The following is a 20,810-nucleotide window of genomic DNA, read 5'->3' as shown; positions in this document are numbered from 1 at the left end:
CTACAGGGATTTGAGAGGGGTCTTCTAAGTCAGAAAAAGGCATTATCCTCCTTCTTACAGGTAGGAAAGCTGTGGGAATTGCCAAATCTCACACGGTACAAATAACAGAAGTCAACCTTTTACATACTGCTGGTACAGGGTTTTATTTGTCAGATATATTGACTCTGATGTGCCTGTGAGAAGTAACATGGGTTGATCTGAGAACTCTTCACACTCACAGAATCATCCAATAATTAAAAAGTTAATGCATTTGACTATAACTGTGATTCTTTTACGTTCCTGTTGGTGGGTTTGTTGGGATGTTCTTATATAAAAAAGTGAGCAAAATTAATAAATTTTTTTTTCCTTCACTTTGCAAATATTATTATAGCTGTTCAAGGAAAATTAGCTTATGGAAAAAACATACAGAATATTTTCATAGTTGCAGTTTGGATCATTTATATATCAGCTTATGTTCCAGAGAAATAACACCTGCTTGAAAACAAACACCCACATTTGGCTTTTTTTTCTTTTTCAGGCAGGTATTTTTAAGCCATAATTAAGTACCCATATTCTTCAGTCATTTTGTTAATCTGAGGTACCTGTGACTTCTGCCAAAACAGAAGTTTTGACATTTAGTGAATTGAGGGTTATTTTCAAATAAAAGGTGAACTCTAAAGCACACCAGAACACATGGTGAGAATTAAAAAAAAATACAAGATTAGGTCAAATTGCTTTTCTAAGAAAATACCATCAAGTTAACCTTTCTGAGTCAGCCTAGGCTACAATAGCACTTCTGTCTGTATTTCATTACTTTTATTTCAGATTCTCTGCTCTACACTGACATAGTACAAACTGCTAGAATATATAGAGACTGTTTCCAGTGCTTTGATAGTAAGAACATGGGTGCATTAATATTGTATATAATGGTTGCTTTAATATTGTATGTATGTTTAAACATATCTAGAAAAGAGGCAAAAATGGGTTCTGAGCTTCACTGAATCTTCATCTTGCCTTTTTTCTCTCTTGTGCATCTCATACAGAATGCAGTTCCACCTTTGTGTGTAAAGTTTCATGTAATTAGTTTGAGTTTGTAGTGCCTCTTGGCCTCCTGTGTTATATAACATATTTGTGCTCGCATTAAGGGACTGACAGCATGGAAAATTCCTTTTTTTTTGCCTTACAGGTAAGGTCAGGTACAGACAACAATGCTGTCAGTTCATGACAGCTCCCTGGTGTTACAGTACTATTTCCTGCTACATTGCCAAATACCAAGGAAAAAACTCACTGGTACTTAACCCATGCATGTTCTTCTGCCAGTAGTGATAGAAAGCAAAATGTTGAAAGAACTTGCAAGGATAATCCTTATTCCTTTATAGAGCCAGTGGAACCCATAGAAATGCACATTCTGCTTTGGGGTACAACATGGTTTGGTGTCAGTCACCTCACACCCCATCTGTGGCTGCTGCTGGCCCTGCCCAGCTCCCCTCACTCTGTGATTTGGCTGTGCTGGTTCCTGGCAGTGACAGGAGCACTCACTGCCCTCAGCCTGAGCCTGCACACTCAGTGTGAGTTACTGAGCTTCTGGGAGTGACCTGGCTCAGGTTTCAGCTTCTGCATATGTGCAACTATTCAAAGGCTCTGGGGGGAAGGAGGAGGGAGATTTGGGAATATGATTCCCATGGGAGAATGAGTTCTTAGATCAGAATTCAGTGTGAGCTGAGAGGTACTTACACTACCTAGGGATCCCAGCAGTTGGGAACTGCACCAGGAGCCATTACTCAGCTCCTTTGCAGGGAGATGTGTTCCCATATGTCCCTGTCCCTGGCTTCTCCTGTGCTGGACATGGTAGTAATTGCATTTAGCTTGCAGGCTGGAACTTTGAACATCTTTTCTATGGATGTTGTCCCATGTCTGTGAAAGCATCAGCTCCTGGTTTAGAGTGAGAGCCAGGACCTTTGGCTGATAGCAATGGTGGAAGCTGAAGCAGGAGCTGGTGCTCCTCAGCCCAAACCCTGCAGCTGGCCTGGGGCAGTGCTGCTGCCAGAGCAGGAGCTCTCCTGGAGTCACTGCAGGTGTCAGATAGAGACTTCAGAGTGACAGTGTGGCATGTGGCACCACTGAGGAGCTCCTATTGTTTGCCTTTCTGCTGGGATGACCCAAATTCCAAAGGAAATCCTACAACCTGCTTCATGTGTTGCAGGAGGAATTCCCTAGCAAAAGCCCAGAAAAAAAAGTAAAAAAATAAAAGTTTGTGCAACAGGCATCTTGATATATATCATATGAGAGGCTCTGAAAATGGACTCAAGTGGTATTCCAGCAAGAATTAACATTTGCTTGTTCATCTGTTTCTTGAATTGTCCTACCCTTGTGATTATTCTTCAGTCTTCATTTAAGGCCTCAGATGATAAAAACACAGATACAAGGGAATGGGAATAATAGTATCAGTTTCAGCAACAGTTAAGAAGCTTTGACCAGCTGAATCAGAAGCTGTGCAATTCTTTCCAGAAGGGATTTATTTGATAAGCAAACTACTTAAACCCCACTTAGGAGAGTTATTTGGGGCTCAGAGCTGCTGGCATGCAGCTGAATCCACTCAAAATCTGATGTGTTATTTGAGAAGTATTTGTATAAAACTTTGTCAGCAAGTCTAGTTTAAAAAGTAGATTCCAAATGATTCAATAAAAAATAAAAAGGGACCCAGAAACTGACCCTCTGTCTGCAGGAAAAATGACTTTATTCTTTGTAAGATTTGGGGTTTTTTTTCAAAACTTAATTATATACCATTTTATAGCTTTACATGTGCAGGTTGAAAATATACTTCCAGCTCCAAAAATCACACCTTTGCAGCAATGTCATTTTTCTCTCTGTCATCAAAAGTACCTCACATTCACATCTCACACTTCATCTGTTAAATATGTGCTGTGCAACTCTCTGTGGGAACTGCTGAATTCCAAAGTGCCATCTAATGTTTGTCTGCAGGACAGCAGCTGCTTCACAGTAATGATGGTAATAGTGCAAGGCAATGGCCATGTTTGCTCTAAGCATCTCAAATATTTTTGCAGTTTCATTTGCCTTCATGGTTCCAAGTCCTTTTGTTTAGTGTAAATTTTTGTTGAATGAGGTTTTGGAAGCAATTGAAAAGCAAGGATTTTCTTACTTTGTTTGACAAGACTTGTGAAAGAATGACTTTTCACAACTGTTAGCCTTTCTGGCCTGGAGCTGTGCCAGGTTTTAATTAAAAATATTTAAATTAAATGAAAAATTCACAGTTCCATAGTAATATTCCATGATTTTACATTGCTTTACTAATAGAACTATGTTTTCTTTTAGGCGTACATATAAGAGAAATACATTAAAATTAAATTTTGATTGCAGTGCATTCTCATTATGTAAACAGGCATCTAGGCTTTTCTTTGCATGATGTCTCTGAGTGTTACAACATCAGCAAGTATAACAGCAATTAATTATTAAAAAAGTCTTAAATAGGAACAATAAAATGTAAACATTAAAGAGCAGTATCGGGTTTAACAAGTTTTTTTTAAAAAAAACAACTTTCTAGTCCCATTTACCATATTTGCTTCTTGATAATTAACATGAATCATCTTACATTAAAGTTGTGATTTATTTTTCATGTCCTGCTGCTTGTTTGTTTCTCAGTTCAGGCAGCAAAACATGATTAATTGTCCTGACTTTTTAAGATTTTTAGTTGTCCTACATTTTAGTTCCCAAGCATATGACTGTATTAGTTTAGTTGGGTTCTTCAGGAAGAAAGATTTTAAACCATTAGAAAATCTTTTTGTACTGTATCTCCCAATTTAATGAAAAGATTTTGTTCCTAATACAGGCCTTGATCCGTAGGGGTGCAGCGAGGCAGTTTCATCCCTGCAAGGCGTTGCCCAGGAGCTGGTCAGCCTTTGTGAGCCTCTTCCCTCACACAGACACACGTGGCTGCAGAAACTTTAAAACCACCAAGCAGCCAACCTGGCAATTTCCTCTTCCCCTGAGCCTTTTGGGCTTTGGACCTGCAGGGTTCAACCTCGCTTTTAAACTCAAAAATTTTCTACAGTTCCCTTTCAGGTGTCTGCAGTGTCTGCAAGCTCTTGTGAACTAATGCTGAAAGAGCCCAGAATGGATGGTGGATTATGATGACATTGAAAAATTATTGAGTCTTTTGCTAGTTTAGGCCATCTTGTTAATGGTTCAAATTATGTTCCTGCTTGCTTTGTCACAAATGTGGAGTGATTCACTGAAGTCATCAGTGTGACTGAAAACAGAATGGCCAAAGATGGCCATGGGCAGCCTGAGGCTGTGTGCCAACTGTAATTAAAGCCTTTGATTTAAATGTATGTCACAGTTTACTATTTATTTAGGTATTATGAAGAAAAAAAAAAAAAAACCACAAACCAACCAAACAAAACCTCAACAACTGCTTCTTTTTTAAGCTACTAAATTACTAGCTGGAGAGAATATTTTTTATCCGTAATTGTGGTGACTGGGAAATGCTGTGGAATAGCATCAGACTTCATTTTTAGGACTTAATCTAAAATGCTGGCACAGGGCATTTTTAGAATACTGTAGTTAAAGATTGCAAAGAACTTTAGTGTCTGTGTTTCTAACTCATCCGATTAGCTTTTCTTCCTTTTTGCAGTCTTATTTTCATATGCAACTATTTAAAATACAAGAAACCTGCTTGGAATAAATTTCATACACAGAGACCTTAATTCTCTCTTCAGAAGGGACTGCAAAACAGCTTCAGGTTTTGGTTTGAAGAGGACAGTAATTACCATGAAAGTGGGTAGATTGTGCAGACAGTTATTAGTCTGGTACGTCATGGCAAACCACATTTTTGCCTTCTGGATGAGAGAATGATGCCTTAAGCTGGTACCTTCTGAGCAAGAGTTTGTAATATGCAGCATGAAATACAGCACAAATCATCTGGAAAATCCACAAACCAAAACAAAAACTAAGAAATGAAAAATGGTTAATGCTGGGTCTTTCTTTCCTGCATTTAGTCGTTGTTTTCCTTTTCAATAACTACAGCATGAAATTATGGTCATAGTTCCAACCTTAACTTGATCTGTTTTCCTTGCTGTTGTTGTTCTGTTATAAATGTCATGGTAATTAATTTTTTTTTTTTCATAAACCAGAGTAGATTTTTTTATGCCTTTAAAATGTAGTTGATTCTTACCTAAATGAAGCTGCTGGGAGGAAACATAGGTCATTCATTCAGATGTGACCTATATGCAGTGACATGTACCTTCCTCTGTCCTTTGTTTCTAATGTAAGCAGTGCTGTCACCAGACTGTCCTTGTTCTCATCCTGTCATATGACAACTTAGATGAAATGGAGTTGACTGATACTAGATGTAGCAAGATGGAAGCTGTGTTGGTATACAAGTTAAAAATCCCCTGAACTTACTGAAATGCCTGGTGGTGTCAGCCTGTAGAAAGTATCTGCTTTACTGCATTGTTCCTCAGCCTTGTGATCCTTTAGACCTCTTTTTAATACTGGCTTCTTAAGTAAAGAAGGCACCTAAAATTATCCTCCATTAATACAACAGCTCCCTACTGAGGCAACCTGGCTTTGTCTCCATTTCCAAACTTGCAGTATGGGAGCAAGAAGATTGTCAAAACCATGTTCATGGCAATGTTAGAAATACCTGGGTGGATGTGTCCTACTACAGTCATGCAACCATTTTGGAGCAAGTACAGATGCTTTGAAAGGGCTCCTGTAACTTTTCAAATACATTTAAAAATGATGATAATACTAACAGGAAAAGATTTCAAAATGTATCTCGGAGATAGAATGTTCTGTTTACATTTGTGTGAATTAAAATCACAACTGTAGGGCACTCTGACACATCCCAGTGTGCTGTGCTTTAGCTCTCCCACTTACCTTGTTTATTTGCTGCATGAAATTCACAGAAGGACAATAAAATACCCTTGGCATGGCAGCCCCTGTATGAATACAGGCTCTCTAATTCAGAGAATTGCCATGGGTGATGGTGCTGCTTTTGCCTCTATGGTTAGCTGGGATTCTTGATTCATCTTGTGCCTTCTTGCTCTGTTGGCTTTATGGAAGTTACATATCACTGAAGCCATATGTTATGATCCCAGGCAGAGCTGTAAACCATTTCCTTTTTACTGCCTCTGAGAGCAGATCAATCTATAGAGCAGCACTAGTGATGGGGAATTTTTTAAGGGTAATGGGAGAAAATAAGAAAAGAGAGCCTGGCTGAGATACTATACTATTCCATCTTCCAAAGAATTAAATCCCTTCCTATTTATAAATTTTTAATTTCTCAGCAAGAGGAAAGAAGGTTTTCACCCTACTTTTGCAGCTGGGAAAAAAAAGTGACAGATTAAGAATTTAAGGTTCATTTTAAAAAAAGAGGGGAAGGTTGTGATGTAGTCAGCAGTCTGGTACTAATGGATAGAGTGTTTGTTGCCAGAATCTGGAAGTTCAGTATAACCTTAGGGATCTAATCCATAACTCTTTTTTAGGTAATTAGTTCTTTGACTTCACATTGCCAAATCTCAGCATTCAGAATTGTATGAGCTAGTAAAATATTACAAGAGGCTAAGAGAACTTGAGATGTAATTTCCCCTTAAAAAAATCTTTTAGCTTTGAGTCAAAACATTTTCAAAATTTACTTTACAACCAGAAGGCTTACAAGCATCTATTTTATATTTTACAGGAAAAGCATGTTTTTAAATAACAACCTGACTCCTGCAGGTGGGACTTCAAAATTCAGCAGCACTAATCTTGTGTGGCTTTCACAAATACATGTGGGTTTACAACATGAGAGACTTCTTATGTGAGTGAGAATTGGCAAGTCCATCCAGAAGGTTTTCAGTTTCGTTGCTTTGCATGCAGGAGTAGCTCCTTCAGTGCCCTATGGATATAGGCTTTACACTGGTTTTTCTTTGACAGGGTATAAAGGTCTGGCACATGGCCATGTGCATGGCTAAATTGAATGGTGCTGTTCTGTGCCAGCATGGCCTCAACAAAAGTGGAGCTATTTTAGTTTGTTAACTGAAGAAAAGTTGGACAAGGAGAAGGGGTGGGAGAGCACTGTACAAAAGTACAGGAGACTCATACAAACCTCATTCCTTTTGCTTTGGCCTTTACGTGTGTTATTAATGGCCACTACAGTTGCCTCTGAATTATTCCCCTGTAGATAGAATACATCTTTTCCCTCCAGTGAAGCAAATCACTTCAGCTAAACATTGTGCAACATCTACCATTGCCCTTGTCAAACTTTACAGCATTTATTTCTAAACAAACTAGGATGAGCTGGGTAAAGTAGCTCTGCCCTGTTCTCTGCCCTTAAAGTACATCTGGAATGCTGACACTGGCAGTAGTAGGAAGGTTGAAATTAGGATTAAATAGGTCTGAAACATTTCTTCCACTCTTAAATGCCTGTATAGGAGATGCCACTTTTTAATGGTCCTCTGCTAAGATTGATACAAATTAACTGTTAGTTATGGGGACACTGAAAGGATGTTTTAAAATTTTCAGGGAACCTGAAGCTGGGATGAAAAGAACCTTTCATGCTAAGGTGCCTATTCTGATAATTAAAGACAATTCAATTGTACCTTTCTTCCTGGTGTATAGCTGGTCTCCCTGGCTCTGACTATGCCTGTTTTCCAGGGATAGTCTCTAATTTGATGCCAGTATCTTTCAGTCCTTAATTACCATTGTTCAGCCACCAGCTGTTACAGTGTCGGATTTACTTAGTGCTTTGGAACCTCGTAGGAAAAGGGAGAACCACCACTGACTGCCCCTTGGCTGGTGTCTGCAAGCAGGGCTGGATTTTCAGCACTGGGGACCTCAATCCCTCCCAGATCTGGCCAACAGCTTCCATGGAAGGGCAGGGCTCTGGTTCAGGGCTGGCTGAGCATCTCCTCTTGCCCTGTTGTGGCTCCAGATGGAAAAATGCTTCATGCTTAGTTAAGGTTGGTTTACACCTACCAACCTACAGCTCTTGCTTTCAAGACTTGAGGTCTTAAAATATTTAATACATCATTTCATATAGTTTTGTGGATAAAGCAGAAAGAAGGATCAGATCCTAGAATAAGAAGTATGGGAAGGCTCTTCTTCTTCCCAGGTATTTCATAGAGGTTTACAGCCTTGTTCAAAGAATGGATGTTAAAAATTAGGTACTTCCAATTTACTAGGAAGAGATGGATGTGAGAACTGTGAACCATTCTGGGAAGTTCCAGTTTTTGTTGCAGAATGTGGTGGATGCAAGGCATAGCACACCTGGCATTCATTTTGGTAATGAGTAATTTATCCAGGCAATCAGTTAATGAATGTGGGATAGGTTTGTGGGCAGGTGAATGGCTTTAAAAAATGAGGCCAGTTGTACTTTTAAGCTCTAAGCCTCACCGCACCTGTGTGAGATGCAAAAGGGAGGAGACGGTGATGGAAGATCATAATTCTCTGGTGTTGGTGCATTAGGGATGCCATTAATCTCGAAGTGAAGCGCAAAAAGTAAGCAAGCGAGAAGGTTTCCTTTCTTGTGCTTTCTTGCAGAGCGCCCTGTAATTCCGGAGGCAGCTGCGCTCTCCGGGCAGGCGCTGTGGGAAGGGCTCTGTGCCGCCGGAGCCGGCAGGTTACAGCTCTGAGACGCGCCGGGAACAGGCGGCTTCCCTCTTTGTCTCTGTAATCCATCAGGAGAGATCCGGGGGGGCGGGCCGGGGAACCCCCGGGGCTCCGGGCGCGCAGTCGGCGGCAGCCAGAGGGACCGCGCGGCGGCGCCGGGCACGGCCGGGGCTGCTCGGGCACAGCCGGGGCTGCTCCCGCGGCTCTCCCGCCGACCGGCCCTGCCCCTCTCCCCGCTCCCCCGGCGCGCCGGGCGTGGCCGCTCCGGCTGCGGCTGCCCGTCAGTGCCGCCCCCCTGCCGGAGCCTCCCGGCGCCGGGGCAGCGGCGGCTCGGCCATGTGAGAGCGACGCGGACGCGTCCCCTGCCGGAGCCGCGGCGGTGCCGGTGCTGCCGGCGGAGCGGGGCTTTTCCCTGGATGGGCTCAGTCCGTAGGGAGGCTGCGGAGGGTGCCGGTCCGGGTACAAAAGGAGCGAGCTCCGCCGGGGGAGGAGGCTGCGGAGGCTGTCGGAGCAGCGGGCTGGGTCCGCGCAGGGGCTGCGGGCGGCCGGAGGTGTTCGGTGCCGGGGACAGCGGGACCTGCGCCTCGCATAAATGCCTGCGGAACTCAAACAGGTTAGTGCGAAACTTGTGTCCTTCCCCTCGGGCTCTGCGGCCGCGTGTGCGGGTCCTGCTGGCGTGGAGAAAGCTGTCAGAGCTGGAAGGGGTTGTTTACTTGTGTTTGCGATTTTAGCTGGGAACTAAGAGCAAAAGCTGAGCTGCTCTTTCTAGCACAGCATTCGAGAGAGAATCTGCTTTTGTCTCTGTTGTGTTAACTGGTGAAACACCCAAAAAGCAAGCCATTGTGTTCTTTGACCTTCTCGTCCTGCTCAATAAATCTAGGGAGCTCTTTGACATGAACAGCTAGAAATAGTGCTTTTAAAAGAGAAAGCTTTGCTATTGTGCTTTTGTTCAATGTTTGCTTTTCCCATACTGTGTTCCTTGGCTTTCTCTTTGATTTTGTTGTTGGACATACCAGAGAAATAACGGTGGTTTTTCACTCTAAATGTTATCTTAAACATAAAGTTCTTCTTGGCTATGGACTTACAACTTGGTGCAAAAATATTTCAAATATTATTCTTTACTTTGAACTGTCATTGGGTATTCCAGGGCAAAGCTGTTGCGGACTAGATTTAAATAAATAGAGATCATATAGACTCCTGTAATTCATAGGTGCTTTTCGTGGATAACCTTCTTCTCCTACCTTGTAAGCCTCAGGAAACCTGATAAATTCAGGTGGTGGCAGGGTAGAGCTGCTTCTCCAACTAGGATGAGGTTCTGTCTTTTTCTTAATCCTCTTTTTTCTCTTCTGCCTTTGTAATTTAAAACAGAGTACTGTAGAATAGGAGAATGCCACAATAATACATCACGGATAATACATCCCTGAATTTGTTTAGGCTCATTGCACTGAGGTTGTTAGAGTTTCTCTGCCTTGGTTTAATACCCTGTTTCACCCACCCATCTCAGTAACAGAAGGCTGAATCATTTCATGATGCAAATAGGATGCTGATTCCCTTGAGGGGAAAGCGGCCCTTTCAGCTGGGTCCTCCAGTGAGCATTTCTTTGTCTGTAGGATTCCCTGGAATCACAGTCCTGCCTGCTGGAGGTGGCTGAATGCTGGTTTGTTTGGGTACTTGTTTGTGTGTCATGCTTCCTGTGGGCGTCTTAGGAAGGGACTTGATTTGTCTGTGGTGCTGTTCATATTGCCTGACCCACAGCTACTGTACCTGTCAAATTATGTGCAATGGATTGTTGAGTTTTAGATAGATAGATCTAGTTAGCAGCTCCAAGGGATTTTGGTTTTGTCTGGGTTTTTATAATACACGAAGGAAAAAGCTGGAGGTAAGGAGCAGAATGCTAACAGTAAGAAAAAAGGTGTATTTCATGTCTTTTGACCCATGCAGTACAGCTGTGTTTGTGTCTTCTGGGTTTTCAGTGTTGATAGGCAGAAAAGCTTGAGTGAGAGTGGAAGGTTGTAGTTAATCACTTCAGGTCATGCTTTTCAGTTAGCTTGTAAATTCTTCTTCCATATCAAAACAAAAAAATGTCATGGTTTTAATTTTCACACTGTCTGTCATAGCTGAGGATTAGACAGAGATGTGGTATTTTATCTCTTCTGTTGGAGTAATGGTTCTGGATTCATTCTGAGGTCTTTTCACAGAATAACTGTTCAGTCTGGTAGCACAGCAGTTTATTAGAGAATGCTTTGCTTAATGAAAGGTGGTAGTTTTAAGCCGTGAGTTATCAGAAAAATTTACTGTGCAGTTACAGGGCTTGTAGAAAGTAATTCTTTAGCTGTAATGATCACAATTAAGTAAAACTAAACCAAATGAATAAATGACTTTGAGGTAGATGACAAGTCTGTACAATCCATCCAGATAAAGATAGGAGAGAGACTGCAATGGACTTCTGCCACATTAATTGAAGGCCTGTTGTGTTCAGATAAGGACAGCTGTGAAATAGTAATTAAAAAGAATGAAGAATAACGTCTAATCATGCTTTTGCTGGGAATAGTCATGCTTCCTGAAGTTCTGGGCCACAAAAGGAGCATTGTACCTGAGAGCACTGGTAGAGGAACCAAATGCTGAAAACCAGAAATGTGGCCATGATGGTGGGGGGAGGATGTCACATTCCTGAGTCATCCCTTGGCCATTCCCCTTCCTGCTCATGAGGGATGAAGGCTGTTGAAGTTTGTGCTGAGTATCTGCAGTGGCCTTGGAAGTAAGTAAAGAGTTTATGAAACTGAGAAGGATCTTGAAGTCTGGAACTGTTAAAATATATGTTCATGCAGTATCACATACGGCTTTGATCTGGATCTGAAACCTAAAGTGCCGGCTTGCCTCAGGGCCATGAAGTTGTGAAGGGGAAAGGAGTCACTTAAAGTGACTTTTGCCAAAAGTTCTTCAGTTCTCTGTTATTCTTGCTTAGGAAAATACTTTATTAACATTCCAGATTCAGGCACTGACCTCAGTAAAGCTGGCCTTCCTCAGGACTTTGTTCCTGAAGCATTTCACTAGAGGATAATGCTGATGTGAGAGACTATGAAATTGTAGATCTGGCAAGATGAAAAAGCAGTTAATGCATTAGTGCCATCTCTGCTGTGAGTCTGTACCAGTGATGGAAAGCTTGTGGAAGATATGTTCATGGAGGTGCAGCATGCAATAGAATCATCATTTTCCCAGCAATTGGTCAGGTCATATTAGAAAAACCAAATAAGAAGGGAGTGTGAGGTTTGGCATGGATCTCTGTAGGGATTCACTTATGGGTTCTGATATATGACAGGCCTGAAACAGGTCTAATATGCTTTACTGCCCTGAAGAGATGTAGCAGTCTCCAATATTGAGTCCTCCTTGCTCCCTGAAGCATTCCCTTTGGCAGCAGGTGAGCCCTGTAGGCAGAGCTGGGCACAGGGAGTGGGTTTGGGACTCACTGAGATGTCGAACTAATTACAGGAGCAACTGAATGGAGGCACACACTTGTGTGAGCTCTGCACAGAGGCAGTAATTCTCTACAGGATGGTGCATTTTTGAACTCTTTGGGCAGTTACTGCCCAATTCAGGTGTGGAGCATCAGCTCAGATGTGAGAATGTGCCTTTGCCTCTTGTGGGGGAGCTTGCACAGCTGAGTCCTTCAGCATAACAAGGAAGCCTTGGAGCTGCAGGACACTTGTGTGAGATGTGGAAATGGAAGTGTTCAGTTTCTGAAAACTCCTCAGTAGCAAATGTGTTCCTTTATAAGAGGGCCTATAATGTCCATTTTGTGTGAGTGCACAGCTTTGTACCAGCAATGGACATACCAAGCAAAGCATTCCAGCAATTGCCCTTCCCAGGGCTGTACTGCTTAACCACCTGTCCCCAAGGTCTGGAGCTGTTCTACATGGAACATCAGGCTGGCTGCAAGTTTTGCTTAAGTTACATTGCAGTTACTAAAAATAAAAACATAAAAAGATGTTTTGGTGGTTTTGGTTGCTGTAGTGTGTTTGTTGTTTTGTTTTTTTGGGTTTTTTTGGTTTTTTTTTTTTTTGTTTTTTTGTTTTTTTTTAACAAATGTGGGCACTCAAGGTCTTTCCAAATGCAGAAATACTGATTAAGGAAGATAAAATGGAGAAAAAAGCATGTTAAACAATCACATTTGAAACTGGATGGACTGGATGTTTATAACAAGGCTGCTCACAAACATTGAATTGCAAACACTTTTTCCCAGGAGTTAATTTCTGCCACTGAATTAAGGTTTGATTCAGTGGGAGTAGGATCAAGGCCACTGGTGAAGTTCTGTCCTTGCATTTGAGTGTTAAAATAACAAGGCATTTCACTGAATAAAAGTATTTAGCATATCCTTAGTATGTCTTTACCTGTTCCTACCTCTGTTCCTCAATTGCTCTAAATTATTTCCTCTGTGCTACCAAAATTCAGTAGCTGTAATGCAGAGAAACTTCTAAAAAGCTCCTGCTTTGGACTGCACCGCTGCTTGTTCTCCTTTGTGGAAGTATTTGTGGATATTGTGGTGTGAGATGGGAGTTCAGCTCTGTCTGGGGTTCAGAAAATCCTGTTCTTTGCTGCTGCTGGTTGTTGGTTTCCCAAAGTGTGCAACAAGGTAATGCACTCATGTTTGTGACCATTCTGGGGACAGAACCACTGAACTGATGCAGCTGAAAAACTGAAGCCAACCCTAAAGCTCCATGAAAAGAGGAATGGCTTCCTGAGCCAGGCTGTTTGAGCTCCTTGGAAGGGTTGTACCTTCCTCCTGGGCCTGAAACAGGGGGGAGAAGTGGCTCTGTGTGAAGTTCTTGGGAGAAGGAAAAGGGCAGGGCATGAACAGGAGTGTGTGGGCAGGAGCTCATGTGATGGCTCTGCTGCTGAAGCAGGGTGACAATGCAGTACAAACCTCATGTGCCTTGGCCTGGGAGCTCTGTATGCATTTGGTTTGCTCAGATCTTCCCAAGGACAGACTGGAGCAATAACAAGATTGTATTCTTCAGGTGTTTTTAAAATCACTGTTGTTTCAGTAGTGTGTGAGAAGTGAAACAAAGGATTTTGCTAGTAGGTTTTCTTTGGTTTTGTTTTTCCAGTGGAGGTCTGAGGAGTAATGGAGTCCCTGAAATAAATCCTGAGCGTAGAGAAAGTGTATTTCAAATTCTTGGATAAAAGGAAAGCTGAAACTCAAACATTGATAGTTTTAAATGTCACTGTGTCCTTTGTGTCTTCTGTCTCTCATTAAGCTGCAGCCAGGCTTCGGGACCTTTTTTAATTTGCCTTTATGCCTAAGAATGAGCAACTGTGACTATACCTGAGAGGAGCCAGATGAGCAACACTTGCTTTCTTAGGGCAGCATCAGCTTTTGTGTCTAAGAGTCTTCCACCCACAAATGGGTGGGCAGAATCCTTTCTGTTGTATTAAGGGGTGAAAACTCCATGAACTCGGTGCTCCCTCTGTACTGCAGAAATGTGAAAATCATAACTTCCAGTGGTGTTCTCTGCCTCTGATGAGTCAGGTCCACACCTGCTTACAGCAGGAGATTGAAATACCAGAGTTTTCCCTTTTGTCCAATCCCACACATCTATCCTTAGCATCACAACTCCTCAGTGTTCAAAAAAGAAAGTGATTTAACTAAACTTGAAGTATTTTTGAGCTTTGGGTTTTCTGCTGCTACAAGCTAAATTGCTTGGTGCAGTTCTGAACTTTTATTTTCAGTAAAACTTTTTCAGCAAGACTATTGTAATGTTCAGAGAGATGTTCCTGAAAGTCTGTAATGAAACCAGAGTCAGGGGTATATTTTTGTACTTTGGAGACTGTATTTTTGTGTGTGTTTATATATATGTGTGTATGGGTATAAAAATACATACATGGAGATGAGAAGATGATTTACTTTAGGTAGCATTACTCTGGATGTGTGTATTGTAAGATGGATCAGAAGAATCATCTGGAATGTTCAGAAGTCCTTTTAGAGGACAAGCTTGTAATTGATTAAGGAGCTGATGAAAGAGATGAAGCACAATTTGTTTATGGTTGGTAGAGCCCTGAGATACAAACACAGGTCCTGTGTGCGATCAGGATTGTTCTGCTCTTTGAACTGTAAACTTCTGGAAATTATTGTAGTAAGTTTTGCATATGAAGGTATTTGCATCCCTGTCTTTTGATATGATTCTCAGGTGAATTTGCTGTTAAGGGCATAAAGACCCTTTTGTCTCCTGGGCATGGCACTGAGTGGGCCTTGGCTGGTTGGGTGTGTGATACTTTAACAAAGACACAAATCTGGGTGTCTATTTGAGTTATGCAGAGATGAGAGCTCCAGATTTGAGTAAGATAAGTCACTTGTTTAAGGAGTTCAATACAGGCCTTTGAAAGTTTGTTAATTCCAGGTAGCTCTGGAGAAAGGATTGGTAAAGAAACTGGTATGAAAGATTACATATGGAGCTTCACACAGTACTGCATTGCAGTAATGTGAAACATTTGTTTTGAGTGGACAAAATTACTTATTTACAGAGCAAATTATGTGGGTGGCTAGATTTCTCCATCAGGACCTTCCTGAATCCTTCTTAATCACTGATAAACCAGACTAATTCTTTATATCGAAATGGTATCTGGAAGTTCTTTTATAGCACCAGTGTCTCATATTGGTATAGATTCTGTTGAGCAACTGCTCTGGTTCTGCATCAGGTCAAGTTGATGTTCTCTCATGGGCATCCTTTACTTCCAGGCACCTTCTTGGTGTGACCCTCTTGCCTTACTGTGCCATCCAAAATGTCCATTCCTACATCATGTGAAGGAAGGAATTGGAGGTGTATGTGGTGCCTTGTAAATGAAACAAAGATGATTTTGACACGTGCCTTCAAGCTCCCAGTGCTATGATCAGGGCTTTGCATCCTTTATCTGCTGCTCCACATGAACCCACTGGCTGATTTGCAAACAGGAGGGAAGCAAAGTTCTGGTTTCCTCCCCAGGAAGGGGGACAGGGGCAGGTCCTCCTGATGTTTGTGGTGGGTGAAGTTAACCATGCTGTTTTCTGGATAAAATTTCAGTGAATCTTCAGAAAACCTGTCCTTGCCTTATAGTGCTGCCAGGCAAGTCAGAAGATATTTTTTAAATATTTGGCAGCGTTTTGTAGTGTGCTGGTTATGGTGTTAATTCACTTCTGCAGGGTGATTGTGTACCAGTACTGAATGTCAGAGCCTGATGCAGCAGCTCCTGTCTCTGTTTTTCAGTAATATTTTTTTTTCACCCATGTGCTTTAATAATCTTCTTATACTTTCCAGTTCTTCATTCTCCTCTTAGACCAACTGGAATGGTCTGTATTTCTGACTATAGTATGTTTACAAGAGTTTTTAAAAAATGTATTCTTCACATTAGCATATGTAAATGTGAGTACATGTGCGCTAGATGAGGAACACATCATGTCTGTCCTTAGCAATTTCATCTCAGGGTAATTCTTTCGATCAAGGCATGTTATTTCATTACCTGAGGTTAGAATGCATCTTGGTCATGGTGACACATTTATGTTATATTTTATGATGCAGTCTTATCACATCCCATTTCTTTTTTCTTTCCTATTCAGCTTTTCATCTGTCAGTGACAGCCATGACACCAGTTAGAGGCACAGTAGTACCAGGGCTATGTATTAGTGAACACTGTTGGCAATTTTTAAGGGTAGTACTTTGCTTCTAAGGTACAATATTCGTTTTAGCAGGTTGTTTCTGGAGGGGAGAGCCATTTGTAATTACATCAAAACCAGCAGCCATCAGTCATTTTAGATGTAGGAGATGGGAAAAAAGACTTACTTGGATAATGTTCAGGAAATATGAAGCAAACAGAAAGTGACACTGCACCCACCCTTCTTGCACTGCAAGGAGTGCAAAGAAGCACTAATTAATTTTTTATGTACTGGTGATGGACCTCCATATTTACAGTTGCAGCTTTTATAATTTAACCTACAGAAATGAGTATCTTAAGCAGCTGTATGACAAAGGGAGAGAGAGAACATTGTTCACTTCATTGCTGAAAAAGTTGTGACCCTTCTTAATATGTTGGATCAGAAAATGTATTTTTCCCTGCCACGTCTTTAAGGGCCAAATCTTTAGAGAGAACTATTGCTATAGAGGTAACCAGGATTGAGGGACAGACTTTCAAACCTTTAAGCTAGTATGCACCAGCTGCAGATATGATTAGAGATCAATTAAAAGGTGCTGTGTCAATCTGCTGAATAATTTGGAAAACCCGACTGCTGGTTTTGATGTGTAAATAGGAACTGAAGCATCTGCCTGCAGTTTCTCTAAATCTAGTGTGGCACACTGTTAATCCAGTAAGTTTTTCTTCTTCTTGGTCTTTGAGACTCCAGTCAAAATCATCTTTGTTTCATTTACATGGGATAAGTTTTATTTTTCTTTTTCCCACAAAGCTGACACTTCAAAATTTCAGCTTAACAGTGCCAGCGCAAACTTTACAGCACTCAGATAAAATTTAATTTTCTTCCTTTGCTGCCTCCACCAAGAGGCATAGCAGATAATGTGTAACACCCATGCCTAGCTTGGCTGAATTCCAGAGCCCTTCCAGAAAAAGAGACACTGGGAAAATCAGCATCTGCCATGTAAATCGAGATAGTAAAGGAAGAGTCATGTCCACAGCAGCTGAAGTGCTGTGTATGCGTGCATAAAGACACTGCAAATGTGTGGGTGGATTTCATGAATTGTTGCTCTTTGGATTTTTTTGTTCAGAGAAACTTGGCTGAGGTACATAATGTGGATACTGTTTTGGCAACTGAAATTGCAAAAATATTTACGAAGTCTGTTGGGTTCTTCCCCCTGCTCTTATCCCACCTTCCTGTACTTAAAATTCCCTTAAGTGTTTTGTTTTAGTCTTCTAAAAATTCATCATTTTCCTTTAAAGGGACAAGGGAACTTGGTTTTCTTCTGATTGTAAATTACTGATAAACATTTTTGGAAAATGCCTTTTAAGTGTTGATACACAACACTTAAACTATTTTTTTTTCATATTTCCTGTGGATTTTTGAATTGCAAAAATTTGTGAAAGGTACTTCCCTCTTAAAATGAAGCTCCCATGTTCTCCTGAGGTAAAATGCCAAGATGACTTTGTTGATCATTTCATGAGGTACCGTGAATAGATGCCCTCTGTGTGGGGTTGTGCTGTATTTCCCACAGTGGCGGTGGGAGTGCAGCCCTGGCTGCCAGAGGATCCCGTGGGCTCCTGGTCCCATCCCAGCTGAGCAGGGGCTGCTCACCCCGCTGGGAGGCAGCTCTGGGACACGGGCTGTGGGGCAGGTAGTGTGGGGTGGTGAGGGCTGACTTCTCCACTGGACAAATTAAACTCAAATATTGGCCCTGGCAACTCTTGAGGTCCACTTTCTCAGAATTGTTGCCTGGTTGAGCACTGCACTTCAGCCTGGGGTTACGCTGCTGCTTCTCAGTTTTTTATCTTGTTCCTCAATTTCTCAACTCAGTTCTGATAGTGCCCAAAGATATTTAGAGCTGGTGTTCTGCAGCACTGGTGTCTCATTAACTCTGGAGAAGCATAGTCCAGATTTTGGCTACAGGTAGGTCCAAGACTCTGTAAAATTATATCTTTGGATTTAGCTGAGAATTGAAGGAAGCGTGTCATGAACAGATCAATTCCATTGGAAGTGAAAGAGTTAAGAATGGAAATCTGATTGCACAGCTGAAATCTCAGTAGAAACTTGTGGTCTCTTGAGAGAAAATGCCATTCAGCACCGTTGCACAGAGTTATTTCATTCTTAATTTTAATTGACATGTCCCAGAATGCAGCCCTCTCTGACGGATCCGGGCTGCACAGAGGCGTTGTGAGTCTCACTCTCTGTGTGGGCGATTGCTGTGTTTCAAATTCAGGTCAGCATTAATTTCCCTTTGATACCAGCATCCTTTCTGCCTACCTTAGTCATTCAATAGGTTGATGAAATTTGAATGAATCTTCCCCTAAGTAAGATGTTGGTCACCTCCTGGGATTTCAGTGTAATAATCTTGCCCTGCTCTTTTTATCTTTTGTGACAGTTTTAGACCCTTGCCTCGTTGACAGGAGTGTCCTGTGCAACTTCAGTAACAGGAAAGTAGTTATTTTATTGTTGTAAAAACTGGGATGCATAGGTATTTCAACTTTACTGGGGGGGGGGGGGGGGGGCTCAAGCAAAAAGCTGTTCTGGTGTAAGATCAATTTTTTATAAGTCTTCTGGGTTTAATTCAGATGCAGTTAGTTATAAACCCAGCAAGAGTGGGGAACCATGCAGCTCCATCCTGTAGTAGTTGTGAGGAGTAGAGATATCTGCCCTAAGTGTTTAGTTAATATTTTATATCTCCAGTATTGATTGCATTTTTTAAATAAGATGTATGATTGACCACTATTGGGATCATCCCAGAATGTACAGAACTTTCTACAGCTTTTGTCTCTGCTTTGTATCCAATAGGCAGCAGTTTAAAGAAAAATTTTGCAGAGAGCCTAAGTGCACACAGTAGCCACAAATGCAGTGGAAAACTTGTGCTACAGAATATCACCTTGTGATTTAATTTGTTCTTAACCTGTAGATGTCCAGATGAGGACAACTGAAGGTACAGTGGAACACTGAAGGTTTCATTGGGGTGTAGAATTGACTACTACTCCAGCTTATGAATAAGTGTCAGTGTTACAGGTCTAAATGCCTTAAAAATATAAATTTCCAGAGTATAATTTGTTTCTAGTTACATTCTCTGTATTGCTATTCATCCTCTTTGTCTTCTCAGCTCTTTAAGCTGGTACAGTGTTTTGCTGGCACACAATGTGTAGTAGCTGTGTAAAGAGAGTCTTCATTATCTTCTGGAGTTTTGCATAACATCAGCTCCTTCATGGAAACCATGCAGTGTTTGGTGGTGGTCATGGTGATGATCAAACTTAGTACATCTGTAAAAGAATGTTTGTTTACAAAGGGTCACTCTCAGCTTGAAGACATTAATTAAAGTCTTTTCAAGGGTTTGGATTTGAACCCGCTGTTCACCTTTTCCAGAAAAATTGATCAGTGGTAATAAAGGTAGACTAAGAAGGACAAAGGGCATGATATGATACATTCTTAATTGTTTTTGTTTTCCTCTGAGCATAAATAGGATCTGCTGTGTTTTAACTTGGGAAATAGTTTTGTATTTTTACTACTTACCAAGGCTGAAGTAAGCTGTTGTGAGTTACCTTCCTAGAAAGCCTTAGCATTGCTCCTGTGTAGAATTCCTCATTTGACACAAATTAACAGGAGCCAGTTGTATGGTATGTATGTATGTTCCTGGTAAGATTTGAATCCCCTAAATAAAAGGAGACAGAGCTCCCTGAATTGAGAGGTAGGTCAGCCATGGTGTCCAGACAGTGCAGTGCTCCAAGTGATGCTGGAGCTGAGGGTGCAGTTCATGGCCCATCTCCAGGCTGACATGAATTTCATGAACCCATAGCTACAGCCTATAACTTCCATCACACTTTTCCCCCAAATTTTAGTCTGTGACGCTGTACCTGGAATATTTCCTGGATGCAAGCCTTCTCCTCTCTGGTTGCTAAGCAAGTGAATTTTAATGCTGGTGTGCTGTATAAGGTCCTGTAAAACTTGCTTTTGCCTGATGTCAGTCTGTTTATTGGAAAGCAAGGCATGCAAATAATTATCATCTCTAATTGGGTATTTCTTAGGAGAAATTATTACTGCTGGCTTAATTTTCCTGGAGTTTCTCTGGGTTTTGGAGCAGGAAGGGAGCCTACCCAGGCTTTGTCCATGGGTAGTTCAGGAATAGGTGCTGTGCTCAGATGGAGTGTGTGATTCAGAAGAGAAATGAAATTTAGTCCTGTTACCTGGTTTCCTTCTGGTATTCTAATTTTTGAAAAAAAACTTGATTTTTAAGCAGGTGAGTTCAAAATACTGTAATTTAATGTGTTTATACTCTTGTACAGCTCCCTGCCTGCCTTAGCTGGGGTGGGGGCTTTATTAATAATTCAACCATGGATTTGTTTGGGTTTGACCAGCCTCAGCACAGAAGCAGCTTGCTGAAGTTGCTGACTGGGGGTAAGTATGAGAGCTTTGTTCTCAGCAGAATCCTTCCTCTTGTGTTGTTTCCTCAAAAACCTAAAGGTTCCAGAACCTCTTGGTGTGTACATGTGTCTGTTCCTAAGCTAGAATGTGCATAGTATTACAAATATACTTTACAGGGACTCTACCATGC

At 41.5% G+C, this 20,810-nt stretch overlaps 1 protein-coding gene across 9 annotated transcripts in view; it reads left to right on the top strand.

The window, feature by feature from the left end:
- Positions 1-20,810, top strand: part of ARVCF (ARVCF delta catenin family member) — a 246,616-nt gene that overhangs the window by 99,321 nt on the left and 126,485 nt on the right. Inside the window, exon 1 of one of the 9 annotated variants that reach the window (XM_063173444.1) lies at positions 8,978-9,202. The exons of 7 other annotated variants lie outside the window; for them this stretch is intronic. In XM_063173444.1, coding sequence (XP_063029514.1) covers positions 9,182-9,202 — 21 coding nt within the window. In that variant the 5' untranslated portion in view covers positions 8,978-9,181. Of the gene's footprint in view, positions 1-8,977; positions 9,203-20,810 lie in introns of those variants that run through there. One more of the 9 variants, XM_063173443.1, reaches the window with a different exon arrangement.

This window comes from Melospiza melodia, chromosome 20 (assembly GCF_035770615.1).
Source record: "Melospiza melodia melodia isolate bMelMel2 chromosome 20, bMelMel2.pri, whole genome shotgun sequence".
In the NCBI taxonomy this organism is placed as follows: domain Eukaryota; kingdom Metazoa; phylum Chordata; class Aves; order Passeriformes; family Passerellidae; genus Melospiza; species Melospiza melodia.
Note: the sequence above shows the minus strand (reverse complement) of the source record. Positions and strands in the feature narration are given on the sequence as shown.